The following is a 20,399-nucleotide window of genomic DNA, read 5'->3' on the forward strand; positions in this document are numbered from 1 at the left end:
TGGCCTCAGAGCTTAAAGCTGAGCACATCTGTAACCACTGTGCTGAACAGCTGCCAAAGGGCTTTCACAAACACCAGTAATAGGAATTCTGTGCAAGTGGTTAGCCAGAAGTTCATCTTACAGAACATTTAAGTGGTATATTGAATGAGTTAGGACATTTTTTTCCAACATTCACTCCCTACAATTAGGAAGTAAGAGTTCCAATTTAGATTTAAAAAAGGAACTAATTTTCAGAGACACTAGTCCTGGCAGATATTGTTTTCCTTTGTGGATAGAGGTGTTGGCCAATCTGATGAATGTCTAGCTCAGGGTCTCCAGCACCGTCTATGCCAACAGCTTCAGAGGAAGTTGTAATAGATTCTCTAATGTCTGATTATAGAATAATTTCACCCAGGAGAAACTCAGGTTTCACTCAGGTTTCATGTGAATTCTCCTTGTTACTGGGAATACCAAATCCTTCTCAGAAAATAGCTCAACTCCAAGGTGCAATGATACCATATGTCAGGGGGCACCAATGGTTAATAAAACATGGTTTTTAAGTGTTCTTTGTTTTATCTCTTTATCTTTATTTTAAATGTATATCCTACCTTCCAGTAATGCTAGATTTACTAGCGAAACAGAAAAAGGTACCATTCTCTGTAACACTTACTAACTTATAAAACTTTACTATTTCCTCTGTTCATCTCTTCTCCTGTCTGTGCAGTACAACTCACAGAAATTTCTTTCCTCTATGCCCCTATTAATATATTGATTTGTCTTTGTGCTTTCCCTGTTTCTGCTAGGTAGTTGGAGAGGTGGGTGACTAAAACTGAGCATTGTTCCAAAAGGAAAATACGGGATATTTTCAGAATTTATTTTCTGGTATGCATTACATTAAAGTAGTGCTGTTACTCAAGGACTTTTCTCTAAATGGTTATATTTCTGTTTAGAAGACTGCAGTCTTTGAGTCCTGACAATCCCTTTCTGTGTGCATTAATTTATATCTGTCAGTATGTACGATGAACCTGAACCTTTATCCCTGATTTTACCTTTAGAGTATAGTCCAGATCTGCTCAGTTAGTCTTTCATATCTTTTAGCAATATACATCTGTTTGGCAGAAAAAAGGACCAAAAGTCATATACTTCTATGCTTGCTTGCCTACTCACGGCCCTTATATAACCTGGTATAAAACTCAACAACTGTGCTATTCAAATAAGTTTTTCAGATAAATTTCCAAAAGGTGCAATCCCTGTCAAGGCTAATTGATACTTCTGCTTTCAGTCATCTTGATGTCAAGTACTTCAGCTTTTTGAAAATTATGCCTAGTTTTAAGTTTCAATGGAACTCTGTATAAAACAGAAAACTACCCAAAATGTGAAGTAAATGTGACAGAGTAATTTTGTAATGATTCTGCCAAGTCAAGATCCTCTTTTTCTTACTTGAGTTTGCAAGATTTAGGTTTTATAGTGCCACCTTCCTTTTCTGTTTTCACTTTGCTCTCCTGTCCCTTTAAAAATCTCCTTCCAGCAGAATGGTGCTGGCAGTTTACTTCTATGTGCCCAGGACTCTGGCTGCATCTAAATAAAACAAGCCAAAGATCTTTATTTGGCTTGAGGCTGAGGACATGCCCATGCCCTCGTATCTGAATTTTCTTCCTCCTAACATAAAGTGGTGACATCTGAACTACCATTTGGGAGCCATCTCAGGCAGAGCTGCCCCTGCACTGTTTGTGGAAACTGGCTACGAGATGCTGGTCGATATGGGCCAGCACGAGGCCAGAGAGAGCGCTGACAATTAGACCATGTGTATAGTTGCATCCCAGTGCTTCAGCCAGGGTCCCAGGCCCATTTTATTTTCTATATAAATGTAGCCTAAATGTCTGAACAAGCAACACAAAGGAAAATAAATCTGGTTCTCATTTGCAGTCCTTTGAGTGAGTTTAAATTAGAAAGGAAGAAAAGAAAAATCATTACAACAGATCATTTTCCTCCTGAAATACCAGGTTAGGAGACAGAGCTGGAGCCTCTGATGCATACGGTTTATACTTCAGGCAAGACGAAGTCATCTTCTCATTTTCTGATCATCTCAGTCCCTGATGGCCTCACCCTTGGCATAACTTCGAGAAGCTGGGAAGCTGCTCTGCTTTCTGCTTCGAGCTGCTGTGATAGCTCAGGGTCTGGTAGAGTAACTCTGTCATGCCTTTATGCCAGAAGGGATCTATTGAAAGAGAGAGAATCCGTGGCTGCCTGCTAGGTCACTGTTTCCTTGCAATGTCTTAATAGTGCAGAATAAGCAGAATGAGGGTAGCGGGCTGAGCTGCTGTTTTTTAACCCGTGTGATGAAATGAGGTGTGTATGGGAAGGCTAGAGAAGTTTACTTTGTAAAATGTCACTAAGCAGTTAAACTGTGTACTTACTGCAGCATGTATCCTTTATATTAACTAAACACTTTTGTACTTACTGCAGAGTGTATCCTTTATATTAACTAAACACTTTGTTTTGTTTGATAGGATGGAAAGTATTATTTACATCAAAGTTGGATTTTAATCTGAAAGTCGGTCACGAATTTTGAAGTTTAGTCAGGGAATGATATGATGATCTTTTTTATGCAATGGATGTGATAAGCGATGATCAGAAAGTTGCCTTCTTACCTTAAAGATCAAGCTGTGGGAGCTCCTAAAAGTTAATTGCTTGATCTCAGCAGATTTAGTCAGAGTGCAGATGCATGTACCTAAATTCTGGAAAGTGAGGAGCTTTCCAAGGAGCAAACTCCACTGCGTGTTGGGTTGCCTAGAGTGAGGTGAGAGAGAGTACTAAGCACAGGAGTAGACCCCAGGTTCTCCATCCTCTCTAGAGTTCATGTGCTTCTCCCCTCCTAAAAATAACCTTGTGAAAACCCGTCTTGAGAGTGCATATGTACATGACCAAGGTTTACTCTCTCACAAGTCAGTTGTAGCAGTACCTGGCACTTGCTCAAAAAAAAGGAGATATGGGAGACTCAGACATCGCGGCAGGTGTCCCAACCACATGGTGATAACATATTCTGGGTAGGTTCCTGTGGGGGCTTGTGCCACTGTGTAGCTGGGAACGTGGGAGTCTCGCCACCAGAAGGAAAATCCAGGTCTTCTCTTTTCCTTCCTAAGAGAGCAGGCTGCCAGAGGTATCACTTGCTGCTGTCTCTAAATCGCAACAAAACAGAAGATGGAGGTGCAAACACGAGAGTGCCTACGCTTGTTTACACTCAAGAAATATTGCCATCCAAAGTGCAGGTACCACATGGGTTTAGGCATCTCCCAGACTGAGTAATTGCTGCCAATGTCAGCTTTAGGGATTGCTTTATTAGACTTAGACTGTTATGTTTTACCTAAGTTTCTTTTTTAATCTTTTTTTTCTCTCTCTCAAAATCAACTAAATTGCAGCTCCACAGGATTTGATTCTCTAATCCAACCATGCTTAACTGTTGATGTAAAACAAGATTTTTTTGCCACTCAGGTTGTTTCTAGTGGCTTCCTATTTCTTGCCCTTTAAGAGTGTGCCTGATTCTAATCTGTGTCTAGTTGTAAGGGCTTCCCCACTTCCAGGAGTGTTCAATCAAAGAGAAGGCTATCAGCAGGTGGTTAGCATAAAATGTCAGTAGCTACTTTGTTTCTGACACCTCTTGGAAAAAAATGTTTCATTACCATGCAAATGATGTTCGCCCTACTTTCCAAGATCCATGGCCCCACAGTGTAACATATGGTACATGGTATTGCACTCCCAAGATATATGCAGCAACTACATTTCTTAACAGAAGTGAGAGCTAAGCCATCAAATAGGAATGATCACTGTTTCCCAGTGATCTGGGCAAGGTGAGTATTTCTCCATCCCATGGTTGCAGCTGCTAGCTTCAAGGCTTGTTTCTGATTTGTTTTAAACCCTTCCATTTTTCTTTATCTCGTATCAGAAATGTTACAGTGCTTTTCACAGCATATGCCAGGCAGACTAACCTGGCAGTTCGAATGGATGCTGTTATCTTTCTTGAGTATGTCTGGAGAAGTGAGTTATTCGCTTAATACTTGGAGTGGAAATGACTTGACCTATGCAGAGTCAATTGAAACTGCTGCTCTCTCTTGGAAATTTTTGAAAGTGCCAGAAATGGTAATAGGAATTCAACTTTTCCAAGGACCATGAAACCCTGTATGCAGAATCAGATAAACCTTCAAGGGATTTGATTCATCAGAGTACCGGAGTACAGTTCAGTGACTTTAGTGGGGCTTCAGGATCTGTTTAGAGTTAAGCGTATGTTTGGGTGAATTGTTAACCTCAAGTGTGTGATCAAGTGCTTTGCTGACTCAAGGACGAGACATTCCTTACAGCTTGTCGTTTTCCACATTGCCACCTGGGAAGAGGCAGCTTGTCAGCATGTGGGCTGTATGAGATATTAATGCATTTCTGAAAGAGTATTAACAGCCCTGAAGTTTCCAGGTCCTCTGAATCAGGAACTTTTGTCCCTAAAGATCAAATTGAGGTGAAACAACCTCACTGTAGTGTTTGAAAGCAAATTGACAATGCCACAACATTTGCTAGGTTATCAGTCAAGGTATACCTAATTGAAAATAGTCTCATGTTTTTGTGGGGCTACTAATGTTACAGGTGGAAAGCGTTATGGAACCTGCAGGTTGCTGGGGGTGAAACTGCCCCTTTTCTAATGTTTTAGAAAATCTCTTTGGAACCTGCACAGCTGTAATAACCCAAATTTGGAAAAAACTTTTAATCTCACAGTCATCTCTTCACTAAACCCATTGTTCTGAGCTGGGGGAGCACATCCTTATTCATAAAAATAAGTCTGTTGTCACAGACAGTACCTATCTAAAATAACTCCTAAAATAAGACAACTCACCCTCACTCTGCAGCCGGGTAGTGCAAAAGAAGAGATAACATGGACCTGTCATTGCAGTTGTGAGAGAAGTGCAAGGTATCTTGATTCTTAGATATTCTCCAAATACTTTTAACTTCCCCAGAATATTAGGGGTTCACCTGAAAAATCTCCCATATCACTCCTCCATCTGGTCAGCACAAACCCCTCCTGCTACAGTCCAGTCTGCTGTGTAATACTCTTGACTTAAAAGCCTTTTCTATGCTGTTGCACTTCGTTGCATTTTTGTTGCAATGAAGTTTTGATGCTTAAAGAGGAGTAAATGTTTAGTGTAACACAATGCATTTCTCTGTAGAATTTCTTCTTTTTTTTATTCTTTTCCAGTGATAAAATGTTCCCAGCCTTTGGATTTGGGGCAAGGATACCCCCAGAATACAAAGTAAGTGCATAAATGACATTTTCTCATTTCCTTGGTTTATGAGGCACAAAATAAGGAAGAAATTGTTCAATTCAGGCTGTGGAGGGGGAGCAGTTCCTACTGCTTGTTTTCTAATTCACTGAAACTAGAAATCTAAATTAGACCTAAAATACTTGTGTTGCATCCAAAACATTAAGTGGAACTGACAAACCTTTGTTAGTGGATGTCCTCTAGTAAGAGGAAAACTGAATTTTTGAACAACACTAGTCAAACATGTTTTGAACCTTGTGAGCCCTAGTTTGACAGAACATGTTTGGAAGATATGGTTCAGTATGTGGCCTAGTCCTGATGCTTTATGATGAAGAGATTTAACATCTTCTTGAAAATAAAGATCTGAGAAGAATTTTGCTCTGTGGCAAATTTCTGTGCCCCAGTGGGCAACTTCAGAAGAGAAGTGATATTTATAAAAAAAGAACAGAACAAAACAGAGCAAGAGTGATCCAGAGTGATGGTGCAACTAGTTGTGGACAGTATAAATATACATTCTGGTAGTGCTGGAGTGAAGACAGTGGAGTAAAAGAAGGATCATGCAACAGAGAAAGCGTAAGGAGAAATAGACAGAAATCCAAATCCTGTGTTGCACATGCAGAAGTAGTGTGGGCAGAATGGTAGTCCTGGACAGATAAGTAACCTAAAACTAGTTAGAGATTCTGCAAGTCATGCTGTCTGAAAAACAGCAGCATTGGACTTCTGATCATGCAGACCTCATCCAGTATCCCCAAGTCCCCTACTTTGGGTTGTCTGCACCTTTCACAGTTTTGACTGCAGTAGGGGGCTGAGCACTGGCCAGGTGAAAATAGTTCTGTACAGAAGGGGATGGTGTGTGCATTATGAAACATGAATCAGCAGGTGAAAAAAAAATCGTACCAGTGTGTCCTTATGCCTTGTATGCCTGATATCTTCATGAGTATCCAATAGTGATGTACAGCACATTTGATATATGTCTTGCACAGGAGTGTCTAAGTCAAGTCAACACCTCTCTTAACAACATTGCCTTCTAAGCTAACAGGTGCTGTTATGAGAAAGTGGACTGTGCCTGACAGAGCATTTTGCAGCGCTCTATTCCTGAAAAGTAACCCTAATGTTAATGCTTTCCAAAATCAGAGTAGCTTCCAGAAGTTTGATATAGATTTTAATGTGGTAAATGTATGCAGAATATCTGTGTCTATTGTACATCTGTTCCAACAGCAGCAGCTGATAACCATCTCTGTTATATAAGGAAGAGTGTTTTGGAGAATAAATATATTGAACAGTTTCTACCAGCAGACACATTAGTGGAGCACACTAGCTACTTCTGAAATGTCCATCCTTTTGCAATGAACATGTGCATCTCTGCCTGTGACTGTATAGCAGTGTTGATTGTGTGAGTTGGAATGTAAATCACAATGAGATTGGTCTTTCATGCCTGATACTGGCCATCACTGAAAATGTCATTGGTGCTATTGTGAGTGTCCTAAACAAAGATGCGACCCTGGTGGTGTTCCAGCTGTTCCACCAGCCGTGGAGTGCCCATCATTGCATGGGGGAACTTGCAATTCTTTCAGCTGCAGAGATGCGTACTTACCTGAAGGATGCTTGAAGAAAGATGTTTCTGTGCTGACTGCACTCTCTTCACTGCTTTGCTGGTGATGGGAGTAGATTAGAATTCACAGTATGAGACTGCTTCTTTTTCAGCCAAAATAATCAGATGGTGGCATTGATGCCTCAGGTCACATGAGCACGTTGTCAACACAGGCATTTTGTTAGTCCTTTGCAACAGCCTCTTCACCTGACAGTCAGAGTGTCTCAGGTGTCAGCTGAAAGACACGTCTGGCTGGAAAGCAACTCAGGGGGGACTTTGTAACCAGATATTTCTACAGTCCACCACCACCAGTCGATCTTCTGCTTTTGCAGAACTGGTATCTGGATACTTTTCCTGATAACTCTTTAAGCAGTTACTCCTAAGAAAGTGAGAGATCTGCACTGAGATCTCACTTGGTAGTCAAGGCATGGATGAAGACTCTTGCACAATAGCAAGAGCTGTCCTGAAGAGCTGGTAGGTTACTAACCTCTCAGGGCAAGAGAGTGATGGATCAGGACCTTCACATGTAGAGAAGTTCAGGGAAAGTAATGCTGAACTTACAAAGATGAACTTACTTGCTTGTGGATTACATAAGTATGAATAAGCAAAACAAGTCACAAAGTCCATGGAAATACAAGTATGGGCTGGAATAACATGTTTAACCCCCCCATGGAAAGTTGTCATAAAAAATGAGAAAGTCAAAATGATATGATATACATTAGCTAACTAATGTAATGAAACTTTGAAGAAGACAAGAACCACTCTGCAGGGGCATGAGATGAGGGACAAGTAATTAGCTTGGTGTCTAGCATGGGCACATCCAGCTAGAAATGGAATAGGATATAATAGTAATCTGTGCTGTTGTTCAGTCCATCCCTGTGTTATTCTACACAGTCCCTACAAGTAGCTCTCTTCTTACATAAAATGTATAAACCTTTTTAGAGTCCCTGCTTGGCTTTGGCTGCATTTCTAATTTGAAAGCTATGTCCTCTAAGAAAGTGAGGAGTCAGCCTCAACACAATGCATTAATAAGTCAAGACCAATAAACCTGAAAATCCTTCAGTAATTTAGTCTACACTGGTGTCATCAAGTTAATTTAAAACTAACAATGATTAATGTTTGATGTGGAATTTAGCCAAGATGTACAGGAAACAGTGAAGAAATGGATGTGGTTAAAAGTAACAAAGAATGCAGAAAAGAGTGCTCCCGACTTATCTCCCCTAACTTCTTATTCTCTGCTGCAAGAATATACTAACACTATAGACATCATAGCAAGATATCATGCTATTCAAATGGGTTTTTTTGATGCTTTCAGCCAAAGTTACTACAAGTCACACTTATCTTGTGTTTTATTAAAGGACAGCAGTGTCATAACTGTAATAATACACATTACAAATTTAGGTAGAATAATTATGAGAACTTCTAAGTTCTGACCCCATCATGTGGATAAATCAGCTTTTCATTTTAAATCAGAGTGCCTGCTTTTGAGCCTCCAGTCCTAATTAGATGATCTAACCTGCTCATAGCACGTTGTTCTCTGCACACCAGCAGCTGCTATCTTTTATTTCTTCCAGTAGACAACAAATTGCCAGAGCTGTAGAAAAAATAAGTCCCACTGCCAAGTGTTTCTTAGGAATCATAAGAGCTTCTGCACAACTGTAAAACAGCATAACTGCCATAAAAGTCTAAATAAAAGCTTACAAACCTATGTGTGGCCATTACACAGTGAGAGGACCAGAGGAAGGCAGTCTGATAAAAGCAGTAAGCAAAGTAAGTGGATGCATTCAGATCTTATTTATATCATGCTCAGTTACGAGCTGTAGAAAAAGGAGGCCTGTAACTCATTATTCAGCATGGATCATAGGTAACAAGTCTCCGCTTCATGATCAATTACTCCTTATGGCCAGCTGAAGGCCACTGTTTTCAGATTGGCCATAACCTCCAAAATTTTTTTTGCCAAGGTTTCCTAGGGGCATTAGGTTACTTGGGAGAAGGGTGTCCATTTTGTGGTGTTACAACAACCCAGTTCCTTGGTTTCATACTCCATTGAGCTTCTGCTGTTAGCCTGGGATGGGTGCTGGAGGAAGCATCCAGCTGTGCATTTTGTGAGATTCCAGCCTCCTCACGCTCTTCTACATGTTATGATGAGAGAAGTGCTTGTTATGCCAATTATTATTCTCTGTGGAAGAATACCTTCCCTATTTTACATTAGCACTTTAGAACGATGGCAATATTTATCACCACAGGCTCTTCATCAGTCTCTTGAGAGTGAACCCTTTTAAAAACATGTTTTTATATATACTTTCTACAGAATTTCCATTTCATGAGCACACTGCTATGTTACATTGACTTCATTTCCCCTTATTTTAGCTCCAAATGAAACACTTCAGCTGTTAGCAGAAAAACAGCAGTTTTTGTAGTGACATAAGGAATCTGTGGGAGTGAAGGAAGCCAGATATGACATATATAACATTCCTTATAATTCTGGAGATCATTCATCTTGTATTCAGCAATAAGGTTTTTTTCCCCAAGGCCTGACAAATATATAACCCTGCTTCTTGATCTAAGTAAACTTCAGAGAACAATATTCCCCAGCTGAGTTTATAACATGCCAAACTTGCAGAACATGCAGGTTATTCCACAACAGTGTCTTCTACTCATCACTTGTTTTTACAACAAGAAGTATTTGAGAAGTCTGATGTAAAGTGAAGAGGTGGCAGATAATATGGATTCAGACACTGCTACAAAAGGTCACAATGAAAAGAAGGAAAGAAAGCTTAACCACACTGATTTATTAGCAGACAGAACTCAAAGCACCTGCAAAAGCATACAGCACCACAAAGCCTACTGTTAAAATGAAAAGAATATTAGAATTATGTCAGACCCAAGACAGCTGCATTGTCAATAATGAAGAGTGCTTTCCTAAAGAAGAAATGTAGACCCCGAATAAGTAAGAAACAACTTACAGGTTGTTTTAAAACAGTTCTTCTTATTTCTGCTTTTTAATGAAAGCTTCGTCCACTGTTTTATGTTGGGAAGAGTCACTGGAGAGAACCTCACTGCATTTATAGAAACTGTCAAGCACCTTTATGACCCTAACCAGCACTGTCTGGTTTGCTAGACAGGTAAGGTACCTGAAAAATACTGCGATCCTTGTCATCCCCCCACTTTTGGGGAGCTTGAGGGGAAAAATATGTGCAAACCTAGAAATAAGAACCAGTAAAAGGTCATGTAACAGACCAAGTGAAAAGCCAGAATTTTTCACCTTATCCCTGGGACCTGGATATAGACATGGAAGCTGAGCAGCATGCTCAAAAATCAACTACAAAGGAGAAAAAACAGAGCAAGCTTTGCCAAGCAGAAATGTCTACAATATGGTCTTAGCCAGACACAAGCTGTCCAGGTCCCAAACTATTTGATTAATGAGCATTTTGAAAATAATAGCTTTTGAGCGATGGTTCTTTAAATTTGTTAGTGTCTTAAGCTTTTACAAAATATGCAAGCACTCCATGTTTAATTTTCAGACTGGCAGTGGCTTAATAGTGTTTAATTTATTCACAGATAAGTGCTCAGCATTGCGCATCTCAGCATTTACGCTTGTGTGCCTTCAGTACTCCATTGTTCATGGATTTTTGACAATCTGTATTTGAATGAGTAAGACAGTATATTCCTAAACATGGCTGAATTTGTCAGATTGTTTGTCAGGTAGTCCCAGTACCATCACTACAGTGGTTTCTGAAAAGCTGGAGTTGTTCAGAGCAGGGACGTTAGTTTAAATGAGTTTAACAGTCTAGAAAAGAAAAAAAGTGCTACTGATTTTCAGAAGAGGTAAAGCATCTAATTTCAGCATTTGTGACATGAATGAAAAACATCTGAGTTCTGAGTCAAAGCAGCTAATTGTTTCAAAAGTAGAAGTTAAGTTAGAGTAAAAAAGGGTTTAATAAAATGTGAAGGGCAAAACAGAATAATGTTTGATGACACTTAAATAAAATGCCTTTTATAGTCTGAAAACATTCCAGCAATTTACTATAAGGCTTTTTTGTATTTTGATTATTTGTCAGATTCCAAGGTAGGGGTTTTGTTTGTGTTTTGAGGTTTCTAACTAAGTCAAGAAGATTTTTTTTTGAAATCTCAAAAATTCTCATGAGTTAGGAAATTCTACACTCCAGTCAGCCTTGATTAGAAAGCTCTTTAGCAGGGGACATGCTATGAAGATTAATTTCATTAGGTCCCAACATGAGGGAAACATTCTTATCTATGTCAAAATCAAGGTGACATTTCTATAAACTGGTCATAAACATCTGGAGATGTAGTTATGACTCCTGTATGGACTTCATCAAATTTGATGGACAGCTGCCTTTCTGTATGCAGGTGCCTGTCACTGTGTATGTACAGGCAGTGGAGGTGGGGTACAACAGTAAAAACAAATTTTACTATGAACTGCCTCAGCAAAAATATTATAGACTGTTTATTTAGTTGATTTGTCCTCAGAAATGCTATTGCTGCAATGGACATCATGATGTATAGTAGAGCTACTTACTTTGCTCATTAAAATCCTTGAAGAAATTACCTGAGAAATAATGTTTTCCTGGTACAGGAAGTTCCTTGACAGCTGTGTTTTAATAATCCACCATCCAGGATGGTATCTGCTAAATCATTTAGCTTGGAGGGAAAAGAATAATACATAACTAAGTGCAAGTAGATGTCCTTACTTGGAGGCTTTGAGTGGTGTTTTGGGCAGCAACCTAAGTAATGCCAGGCTAATGTTATGTAATCATCATTTTGGCACTCCAGAATTTCTCTCTCCATTCCTTTTATGAATTGATTTTGAGAGAGAGGGGGAGGGCTGAGCAGAAGGTAACCTACATATTCAAAACTTAATCAAGGGTCCTTAACACGATGGCGATTCTGCAATGACATTCCTTATTGTGAGGCAGATTTCTGTAAAACGTAGTCTCTAATTCTTTGGAAAGCTTTGTGCCATGCACTACTGTAAGGCATCATTCTGTGTTTGTGTGGGTTAATGTATCTCAAGATTATCTATTGATTTGTTCCATCATACAAACAACCCTAGTAGATTGTATTATCAAACTGGTGTCTGAACAGCCAAGTGTCTTGTTATGTTTCTCCTGAGGATTTCCCAGTCTTCAGCATCCTAGATGTTCAAACTTCTCCCTCCTTTTCCTCATTAGCTTATCATTTCTGGGAGTGCATGAGAGCTGTGTCCTTTATCAGAAAGAGGTCATTTAGTATACCAGCTTTTGGTCCTCTGGCATCAGTGTGGTTTGCCTTCAGCCATGCAACTCCTGGCATGTTAAATTAAAAAGAAGGGGGGGGGGACTCATTATACTGCACTGGTTTGAACACCAAAGCATTGAATGTTTGATCCAAGGCTGCTCAGAGTCAAGTGCAGTTTTTGACAAGGCTGGGCTTTACCTGGAGTCCTACTGGGTAGGAGTCCAAGTTTAGTAAAGCCTTCAGTACATGTCATGTGCCTGAAGTTTCCACTGGTTTGGTCCCTCTTTAATTCTGGCCACCACAGGGGAGACATTGCATGGACAGGATGAAGCACAACTGGTTTTACTTATCTGAATGGGGAACAAGTTCTGAGCATTTAGAGAAACTGCTTTAAAAACATCTGCCACTGGCTTGCGTTGGGTGGTGATTTCCTGTTTGTGAACCATCACCGAGCTGCTCAAAGAACTTCTGTCTTTCACATTATTCTTATATATTGTTTAAAATCTGATACATTGTTCAGAGAGCATAGGAAACAGCCAAATACTTCTGTGTTCATTGTGTTTCCTGTCCTGCCTTCAGGATAAATTTTAACACTGTTCTTGGTGAATACGGATGACAACCTATGAAGTTCATTCACTTTAAGAGAATAGCACCAGTTGCTCAGACTATTATTTTTTTTGATCATTGTGCACACTTACGAAAGTTGGGCTTTCCTTATTGGCCCAATCTGTAGCCTCCATTTTTCTGAAATAATAGCCTGGGTGCCACAGCTCTGAACCAGATGAATTGTTTGTATAGTGTGGTCCTCAAACAGATACAGCAACAAAAGCATCCAGCCCACGCTTGCATTGTGTAATTGAAATACAGTATTCATAGCTCTGGAAAAGATTTATGATATTCCTTTAGTTAGAATTTCAAATGCACTAGGAATAAAGAAATAAAATCACTGAAGAGGCATATCTGGAAGAATCAGACAGCAATACATATACATGCATCACCATCCTTCTTGCTCTTGAGATGCAGTTAATACAAAAGACAGAAAGCCTGAAGGAAGTAGAAAGGCTATTGAACAACATAAAAATCATCAGTGAGTGAAAATTCACATAACCATTCTTGACAGCTGCAGTTACCTTTGGCCTGCAGCTAGTCATGAGCCTGGCAGATACCAGCTGGACAAAATGAACCCAGAGACATCCAGAGCAGCCAAACAGAAGTGCTCTGGAGCACCTCTGAAGCGTATCTAACAGCCCTGCTTTTCTGTGCCTGCTCAGCGAGGAACGTATGTAGTGACTTTCTGCATTATCTTCCATGGGCAAGTAGGGTAGCCTGAATGGTCCATGTAAAATCATTTGAAAGAGGGACCTGATGCTTGGTATAGACATACCAAACTCCTGGATGGGGCTGAGCTGGCTGAATGAAAATGAGTTTTTGCTTCAGTCCTTTCGCATCATGGTAGAAGTCCTGCTTTATTTAACCTTTTAATAAATAAAGGTAGGCATGACTGTGGTGAGCGAGATGGACATATGCTGGGGAAATTCTGATTATTCCCCCATTTCTCTATCAGGAAACTTTCTATGGGTATAATGAGCCAAATTATACTACTTTGCCTTTACAGAAGCTTCTCTGTAATCATGTATTTGGTATCTGTGATAGTAAACAAGTGCAGTCCTACAGTGGAATTTTGACTTTCACAGCCAACGCGATCAGGATTGTCAATGCATTCCTGTAGTTGTTACAGAAGCTTAACTCTTCTACCTCATCTTCTATATTGCATCCTTTAAGAGCCACTCGCAGGACAAATATATCGATGATTATTAAGCTTATGATTAGTTCTGGGTAGAGACTAGACCTGACTTATTTGAGTCAGTCTAACTCCCCCACTTTGTGGGGAGTTAGACTGATTTGAGTTTGCTGGATTTAACGAATCCTATCAAACAGCATAAGAAAGTGTTTACTATTCCTGTGTCTGTGTGCTAGAAATGGAAGTCATCTAAACTAGCAAATAAAATACCAGCCAACAAATAAATCTCTTCCTGCAAATAATCCAGGTTCCATTGTACAGGAGCAAGTTGCTTTCCATATGTCTACAGCTGCTGGCACTTCTGAAGGTCTTACAGAGATCTATAAATTCTCAATGATATTGAATTGTAGTTAGCTGTATAAATGCCCGTATGAATCTGGGATGACATACCTGAATTCAACTTTACCTTATGCAAATGCTTTATTGCAGCAGATGACTAAATTTTGCCATTGCTTACTTCACTCTCAGCCATATCTGCTTTTTGCAAACCAAAATATATACATGCATATATACATTGTGCATTGCAAAACAAAATTTGCACTTCATCCAAGACAGTTAAAGAGAAATGGAAAATTAAGAGACGGCTTCAGAACTGAGGAGATTAAAAAGAATCAAGCCTTCTCAGTGATGAGAAAAAGGAGCAGAAAAAGAGGCTGGAAAGAAATGCAGGCAAGAACAAACCTGAAAACCAGAAAAGAGCTTCTGAAGAAATTTCCAGTTCTGAGAGATTTGTGTTGTGGCTGCAGACCTCTAAGTGATGGACAGACAAAGGAAGCCTGGAAACCAGGACTTACATTGTCTTGCATTATTTATGCATATAGAAATGTTGTATTCTTTTCACGAGCCCCTAAAGAAACAACACCTGTTTTCTTAGAAAATCAGTGACTTCTTTGCATTCACAGTCATTTCTCTTAGAAACAGCTCTGTGCTATTTTATTACAGATGGATTTGGAGAGGGAGAGAATAGGATATTTACTAAATTTGAGAAAAATTTTGAGTATGAGGTATTTTTCATATTAATTTCCCCCCAACCTACTCTAATTTCTTAACCACTTTAGACTCCTTACATTTCTTACAGCATTATTTCATAATGGGTTCACATGACTCTTGATCTCTTTGGAGAACAAATTATTTACCGAGTGGTCCCATGGCTGTTCACACATGTAAATGAAGGATTCAGAATGGGGCTGGGTTTGTGCTGTCAACAGTTCTATAATGCTGCAACGTAACCTCCTTCAGCTCTCCTGCAGCCTGAGTTTTTAAGCTGGGGAAAGCTTGCATTTAAACCTCTCTTCAGATATAGATCCTCTTCTGTGGATGGCATTGGTAACAGTCCTGACATTGTATTTATGGGTGTTCTTATGTACTTAGGTGTTTCTTTATGTGCTTTTTTCTTGTTTTTCTTGTTGTTGTTAGCAACTTTGATTCCAGTCTTGTTACTTCACTTCTGCTGGAGTTCCAGCTTGCACTGTATTTCATGTTTATTGCCTGAAAACATGAAAGATCTCTTTAGTTTAACACAGAAAGAATGTGGAGGACGTTTAACTGCAAGTCCACTTGGAATAATTTTTCTGAACTAAAGTTATCTTTTCTCCTTTCCATTTCTCTGCAGGTCTCTCATGATTTTGCAATCAATTTTAATGAAGACAACCCTGAATGTGCAGGTAACACTAATTTCAGGACAGACTGATTGCTGTAGTTTTTCTGTATGCAGAATGCTGTTGTATTTCTTATAGTATCCTCTGAATATTGTTAAAAGTGCTTTTTTTTTTTTTAAGAAAACAGGCAAGAGTTTCAAAACCTGACAGATTCCAAGCTGTCAGACTTACCTTTAGAAACCTTAGAAAGTGCCACACATTTATTTTCTGAAAAACAGATTCCTTTAAAAGTATGTTAAGTTGGCTGTTTAACACTTGCACTTCCCCAAATTACTAGGTGCTTCTGAAAATGAAGCCATCTTTTCTAGATTTTTTCTACATTTGGTCTTCAGCTACAGCAGCATCATAGGTTTTGCAGCTAAGGAGGGTAGGACACACAAAGGCAGGCTTTGCATCCCTGTGATCAAAGACGCTCTCTCCTCTCTTCAGAGCCAGTCATTTAGCAAGACCTAAAGCAGCTGTAGCCTGCTGCAAGTCAGTCCAGTGATGTCCAGCACCAAAGAGTCAGGGCAGCAGCTGAGGACAGCTGTGATAGAAGAAAGCACACATTGCAGCAAATGCCAGGATGCCAGTGCGAGCCTGTCTTAACACAGCATAAGATACTGATGTGTTCTAGCGACAGTCACTCATTCTCAGTAGTCAGAGGATAGATTTGTTTAGCAGATTTGCCTTATGTCTTCTATGTGTGAGGTACTCCAGTGACTGATGCTCACTCTCTAGAATCTCCTGCCACAATTCACCACACATGTTGTAAAAGATGAGAACAGGACAATAATCTCTCAGTAGTTTACCAAGTAATCCCAAACTAACACTCATATGAGAGTGTTGGTCAGATGATCATTGCTGTCTATACTCCACAGGTTGTTGTTATTCCTCTTTATCCTTCTGCTGCCATCCAGACATTGAAACAGGTGTTTCAAAATGCTCTTCTCGTTCAAACTTCCTAGTTGCTCCTCTCAGCCCTTTTCAGATCTATTAATGCCCTTAATTCAGACATGGTCAGCAGAATATGCTTAGGATGAGAGTTAAGATGCCAGGGAATGAAGTGAATAAGAGAGGACAAGCAATTCAAGGAAGAGTGGCATTCAGATTTCATGCATCCTAAATGCAAGACCTCTGTTTTTAGTACAGTGGGCATTCCTGCTTTGTTGATGCATTGGGATTGGCAGACTGCCACAGCTTCTGGAGATCAGATGCTTGAACTGTAATTGGGCATAAGACCTGCATTGCTTAGTGTGTTTACACAGTGTTTTATATTGCTTTTAAGGAATTAAAAAAGTTCAAGTTAGATGTATGCATCTAGATGTGTTTGTAAGTTTGCGAGCCAGCCTGGAGTTGAGGTTTTAGTCAAACTTACGGTGTGCGGTTGAGGAGGGGAAGCAGAACAGACCTCAGAATTTTGTCTTGACCAGGAAAAGAAATCATGTTTTGAAATGTGTTAGTTTGCCTGATTCTGAACACAGACAGGTGGGCATCTACACAGGGCATGATCTGTTTAAAACATCTCAGTTAACAGTGGTCAGCACTTAGGTGATACCATATTTATGCATATAGTGTTTATAGTGAATATAGCTTTGTTTCCCAGTCTAAACAAATTCCTGGAACTTGATGGGACATTTTGATGCTGTAGGAAATCTAGATTGTATTCTTTTTGCATAAGTCAGGAAAAAAACCCTATCAGGCCATATGAAGAAAACATTTTTAGTCCCCCCCTTTCATGCCTCTTTGAAGTTCAAGGCTAATTCTTTTATCACCCTGACATTGTCGTATAATGATTTGTATTGATTGGGTGGAATTTGAAAAGGCTGTCACATCTGTATAGTACCAACAGCAGGCCAGAAGTTGGACAGACAAACACTCTGTAAGTGAAGAATTTACTATCTATACTATGTATGCAAAAGGAAGTGCAACTATGGAAATGAAAGGAGGTAAAAAAATGAAGGAGCTGCTTCATGAACTTTGCCTTGGCTTATGTTAATATTTGTTACATACTTAAGCTTGATTCATTCTTTGCATAAGACTCAGTTATCTGATAAGTTAACCCATCACCTATGCGGAGTTTTAGGGTTAAGAAGCCATAGAAAGATGGTGACAACATGACAGAAAGCCAGGAAATAAATTTTACAGCATTCTTACGCACATCTAAAAGATAATAAAAAGCACTTCCTTTGTCCTAGATTCCTAAATGATACCTTTTAAAATAATATCCAGTTGGATGAAGGCAAGAAAAGGAAACAAACCAGAAAACATGTTGTTTAATCATCTGTTGCGGCTTGCTCATCACCTGCCTGTCATGGATGCTTGATTAGCTCCTATAGCCAATTGTTCTGTGATGTGTCTCTGACTTTCCTAGCTGTTTTCACTAAATTAGATGGCACAGAGTGCAGTAACACCAACACATGCTGTGAAGAGAGGTTGCTTTTTGGGACAAAAATGGGAGAGAGAGAAAGTTCACTATTTTTCAACACTATTTTTCCTTGGAATATTTATCATACTAGCCAAAAAACATGGGTAAATTGCTGAAGGCATCTCGGTTTGACCCAAGAAACAGAGTTTGGGTCCAATATAAAAACTATATGGCTGATTTACTTTTGAGGAATGAAATCCCTGTCTTTGTGGAAGTAGTGAGCTGTACCTGAGGCCTAAAATTAAGCCTAAAATTGGCCTAAAGTTAAGCCTTAACTTAAGCCAGGCCTAAACTTAAGCCAGGCTTTTTAGAGTCTTTATTGTCTGAGGAAGAAAGTAAGTGAAAACCTCTAATCTGAATGAACCCTTTTACACATGCATCCTTACACATACAAATATACACATTCATACAGCTATTAAAAATGGATTGCAATTAAAAACACTAAGAGTTGAATTGTGAAGAAAGGTACACATTGGCTTATTTAAAACAAAAGGGTACAAGAAAAGTAAGTTGCCAAGTAAGCGGCTCATATCTTAATGGATTAGGCTGAATAAGGAGAGAAGATATTTCTAAAAGATATTAATCTAAGACTGCATACAGAAAAGTGTGTTTCTAGAACATGCTTTTTTCCAAGTCGAAAGCAACTCTCTGACACAAACCATGCTAAATCTGTGTGGAATGAGGGGAATAAGATTTATCTCATATTATTTTAATGCATAAGACAAAAAACAGTGCATCTTGCCATCATCTTAGTGAAGATTTACGAGGCCTTCATGAAAGATCAATAAGTACATGTAATGAAGTCCTTAGCAGGTTTAAAATGGGGAGCTAACAAAGGGCCAGTTTTCCAATATGTAATTTAGTCACTGGAATTACCAAGGGAAATTTTGTATTATTACATTTTAGCCAATCATAGATATAATTGGAGAGTGCTCTTTTGTCTGTAAGTGCTGCAATGGAAATACATGTTCATAACTACCTGTAAAGAGAGAAGACTGTTCTCCAGCATCTCAACCTACGAGGTTCAGGTGTGTCTTTGTAAAGTAATTACAGCTCTCTAATTTATTAGTAATGGGTCTGCATCCATATATCCTGTAAACATAATTGAGTAAAAGATCATGAGTAAGCTAGTCTCAGTAAAGACTGAGAAAACTCAGTGAAAATTGAGACTGGCTTAGGATCTTACTGAAGTCATTTCATTCTTCAGCATCCATTACAAAGCTCTTCAGTCTGTCACATTTTTTTCCAACTTTAGACCTCTAATCCTTTAGGTCTGGTAAGTTGGGAGTTCTGCATGTGGGCGTAATGTGCATCACTTCAAGAAATCCTTCTCAGTGATTGAAAACACCAATTCCCAGTCTGTGATCTGTCAAGTATGTCAACAGAATTCTGTTCTCCATGGTCTGGCTATATATTCTGAAATGAAAAAGCAAAAAATAGCTAGTTCTCCATCAAAACTTCTTGACTAAAGTTCATTTTTTTTGTAGACTGCAAAGCATCCTTTTGTTTACTCCTAGATTTCACAGGTTTTGGTCATGGTCAAATTCAACCATTAATCAATTATGCAAAATCACCCTGAAAAATTATTTTTTAGCACACTGGGGAGTCAGGTATTTGAAAAAGATATTTGAATTCCTTAACAGCTCTAGGTTGTATATGCAAAGGACGAATTTGTTCGTAACTACCATGGTAAACAGAAATAAATATTTGTCTGAAGAGGAGAGAAACATGTTGAAGGGTTTCTAATTTGTGTCTGCTCTTTTAGCATGAATGTTACCTGGTGATCAGCAAGGGATCACTTACACCTTGAACTGAGAAGGATGAAACCTATTACATTGCAAGCTGATACCTGGAAAATACACATTAAAAGCTGCTGGGAAGGAGAAGCATGTTATAATGAATTATATATTGCAAGATAGGTTCAAGGCAGCTAGAGACAGCTTCTCTGAAACTATCTGAAGTTGTTAGTCCTTGCTAATTAAGTGACATTTTGAATTTATTCATTAAGGACCTGCCTTTTATTTACACTTTAAAAAAGCAGAATATTGGTGATGTGCTCCATCTTACTTACTTACTTGCCTCTTATTTGTGTGTCTTTTCATACCAGGAATCCAAGGAGTTGTGGAGGCTTATCAGAGCTGCCTTCCAAAGCTGCAGCTGTATGGGCCAACAAACATTGCTCCCATCATCCAGAAGGTGGCAAAATCAGCATCGGAGGAGACCAACACCAAGGAAGCCTCGGTATGAGCACTATGCTGTGTTTGGTATTTTCTTGCTGTATGATGGATCTCTTCTAGGCAATCACAACAATGCTTTTTAATGTATGTGAATCATGTCTTAACAGTTTTCATTAACTGCCTTCACAGAAGGCAACTTGAGTCTCTGTCAGCTAGAGCAGTGTATCTAACCTTTATGCCACTGA

At 39.2% G+C, this 20,399-nt stretch overlaps 1 protein-coding gene across 4 annotated transcripts in view; it reads left to right on the forward strand.

The window, feature by feature from the left end:
- The window catches only part of CPNE4 (copine 4), a 233,255-nt gene that overhangs the window by 203,411 nt on the left and 9,445 nt on the right, over nucleotides 1-20,399 (forward strand). For all 4 annotated transcript variants that reach the window (XM_067291402.1, XM_067291400.1, XM_067291399.1 and 1 more), the window contains 3 exons: nucleotides 5,219-5,273; nucleotides 15,525-15,576; nucleotides 20,085-20,218. In XM_067291402.1, the coding sequence (XP_067147503.1) occupies nucleotides 5,219-5,273; nucleotides 15,525-15,576; nucleotides 20,085-20,218 (241 nt within the window). The remainder of the gene's footprint in view (nucleotides 1-5,218; nucleotides 5,274-15,524; nucleotides 15,577-20,084; nucleotides 20,219-20,399) is intronic.

The sequence above is a fragment of the Apteryx mantelli genome, chromosome 2 (genome assembly GCF_036417845.1).
Source record: "Apteryx mantelli isolate bAptMan1 chromosome 2, bAptMan1.hap1, whole genome shotgun sequence".
NCBI classification, from domain to species: Eukaryota; Metazoa; Chordata; class Aves; order Apterygiformes; family Apterygidae; genus Apteryx; species Apteryx mantelli.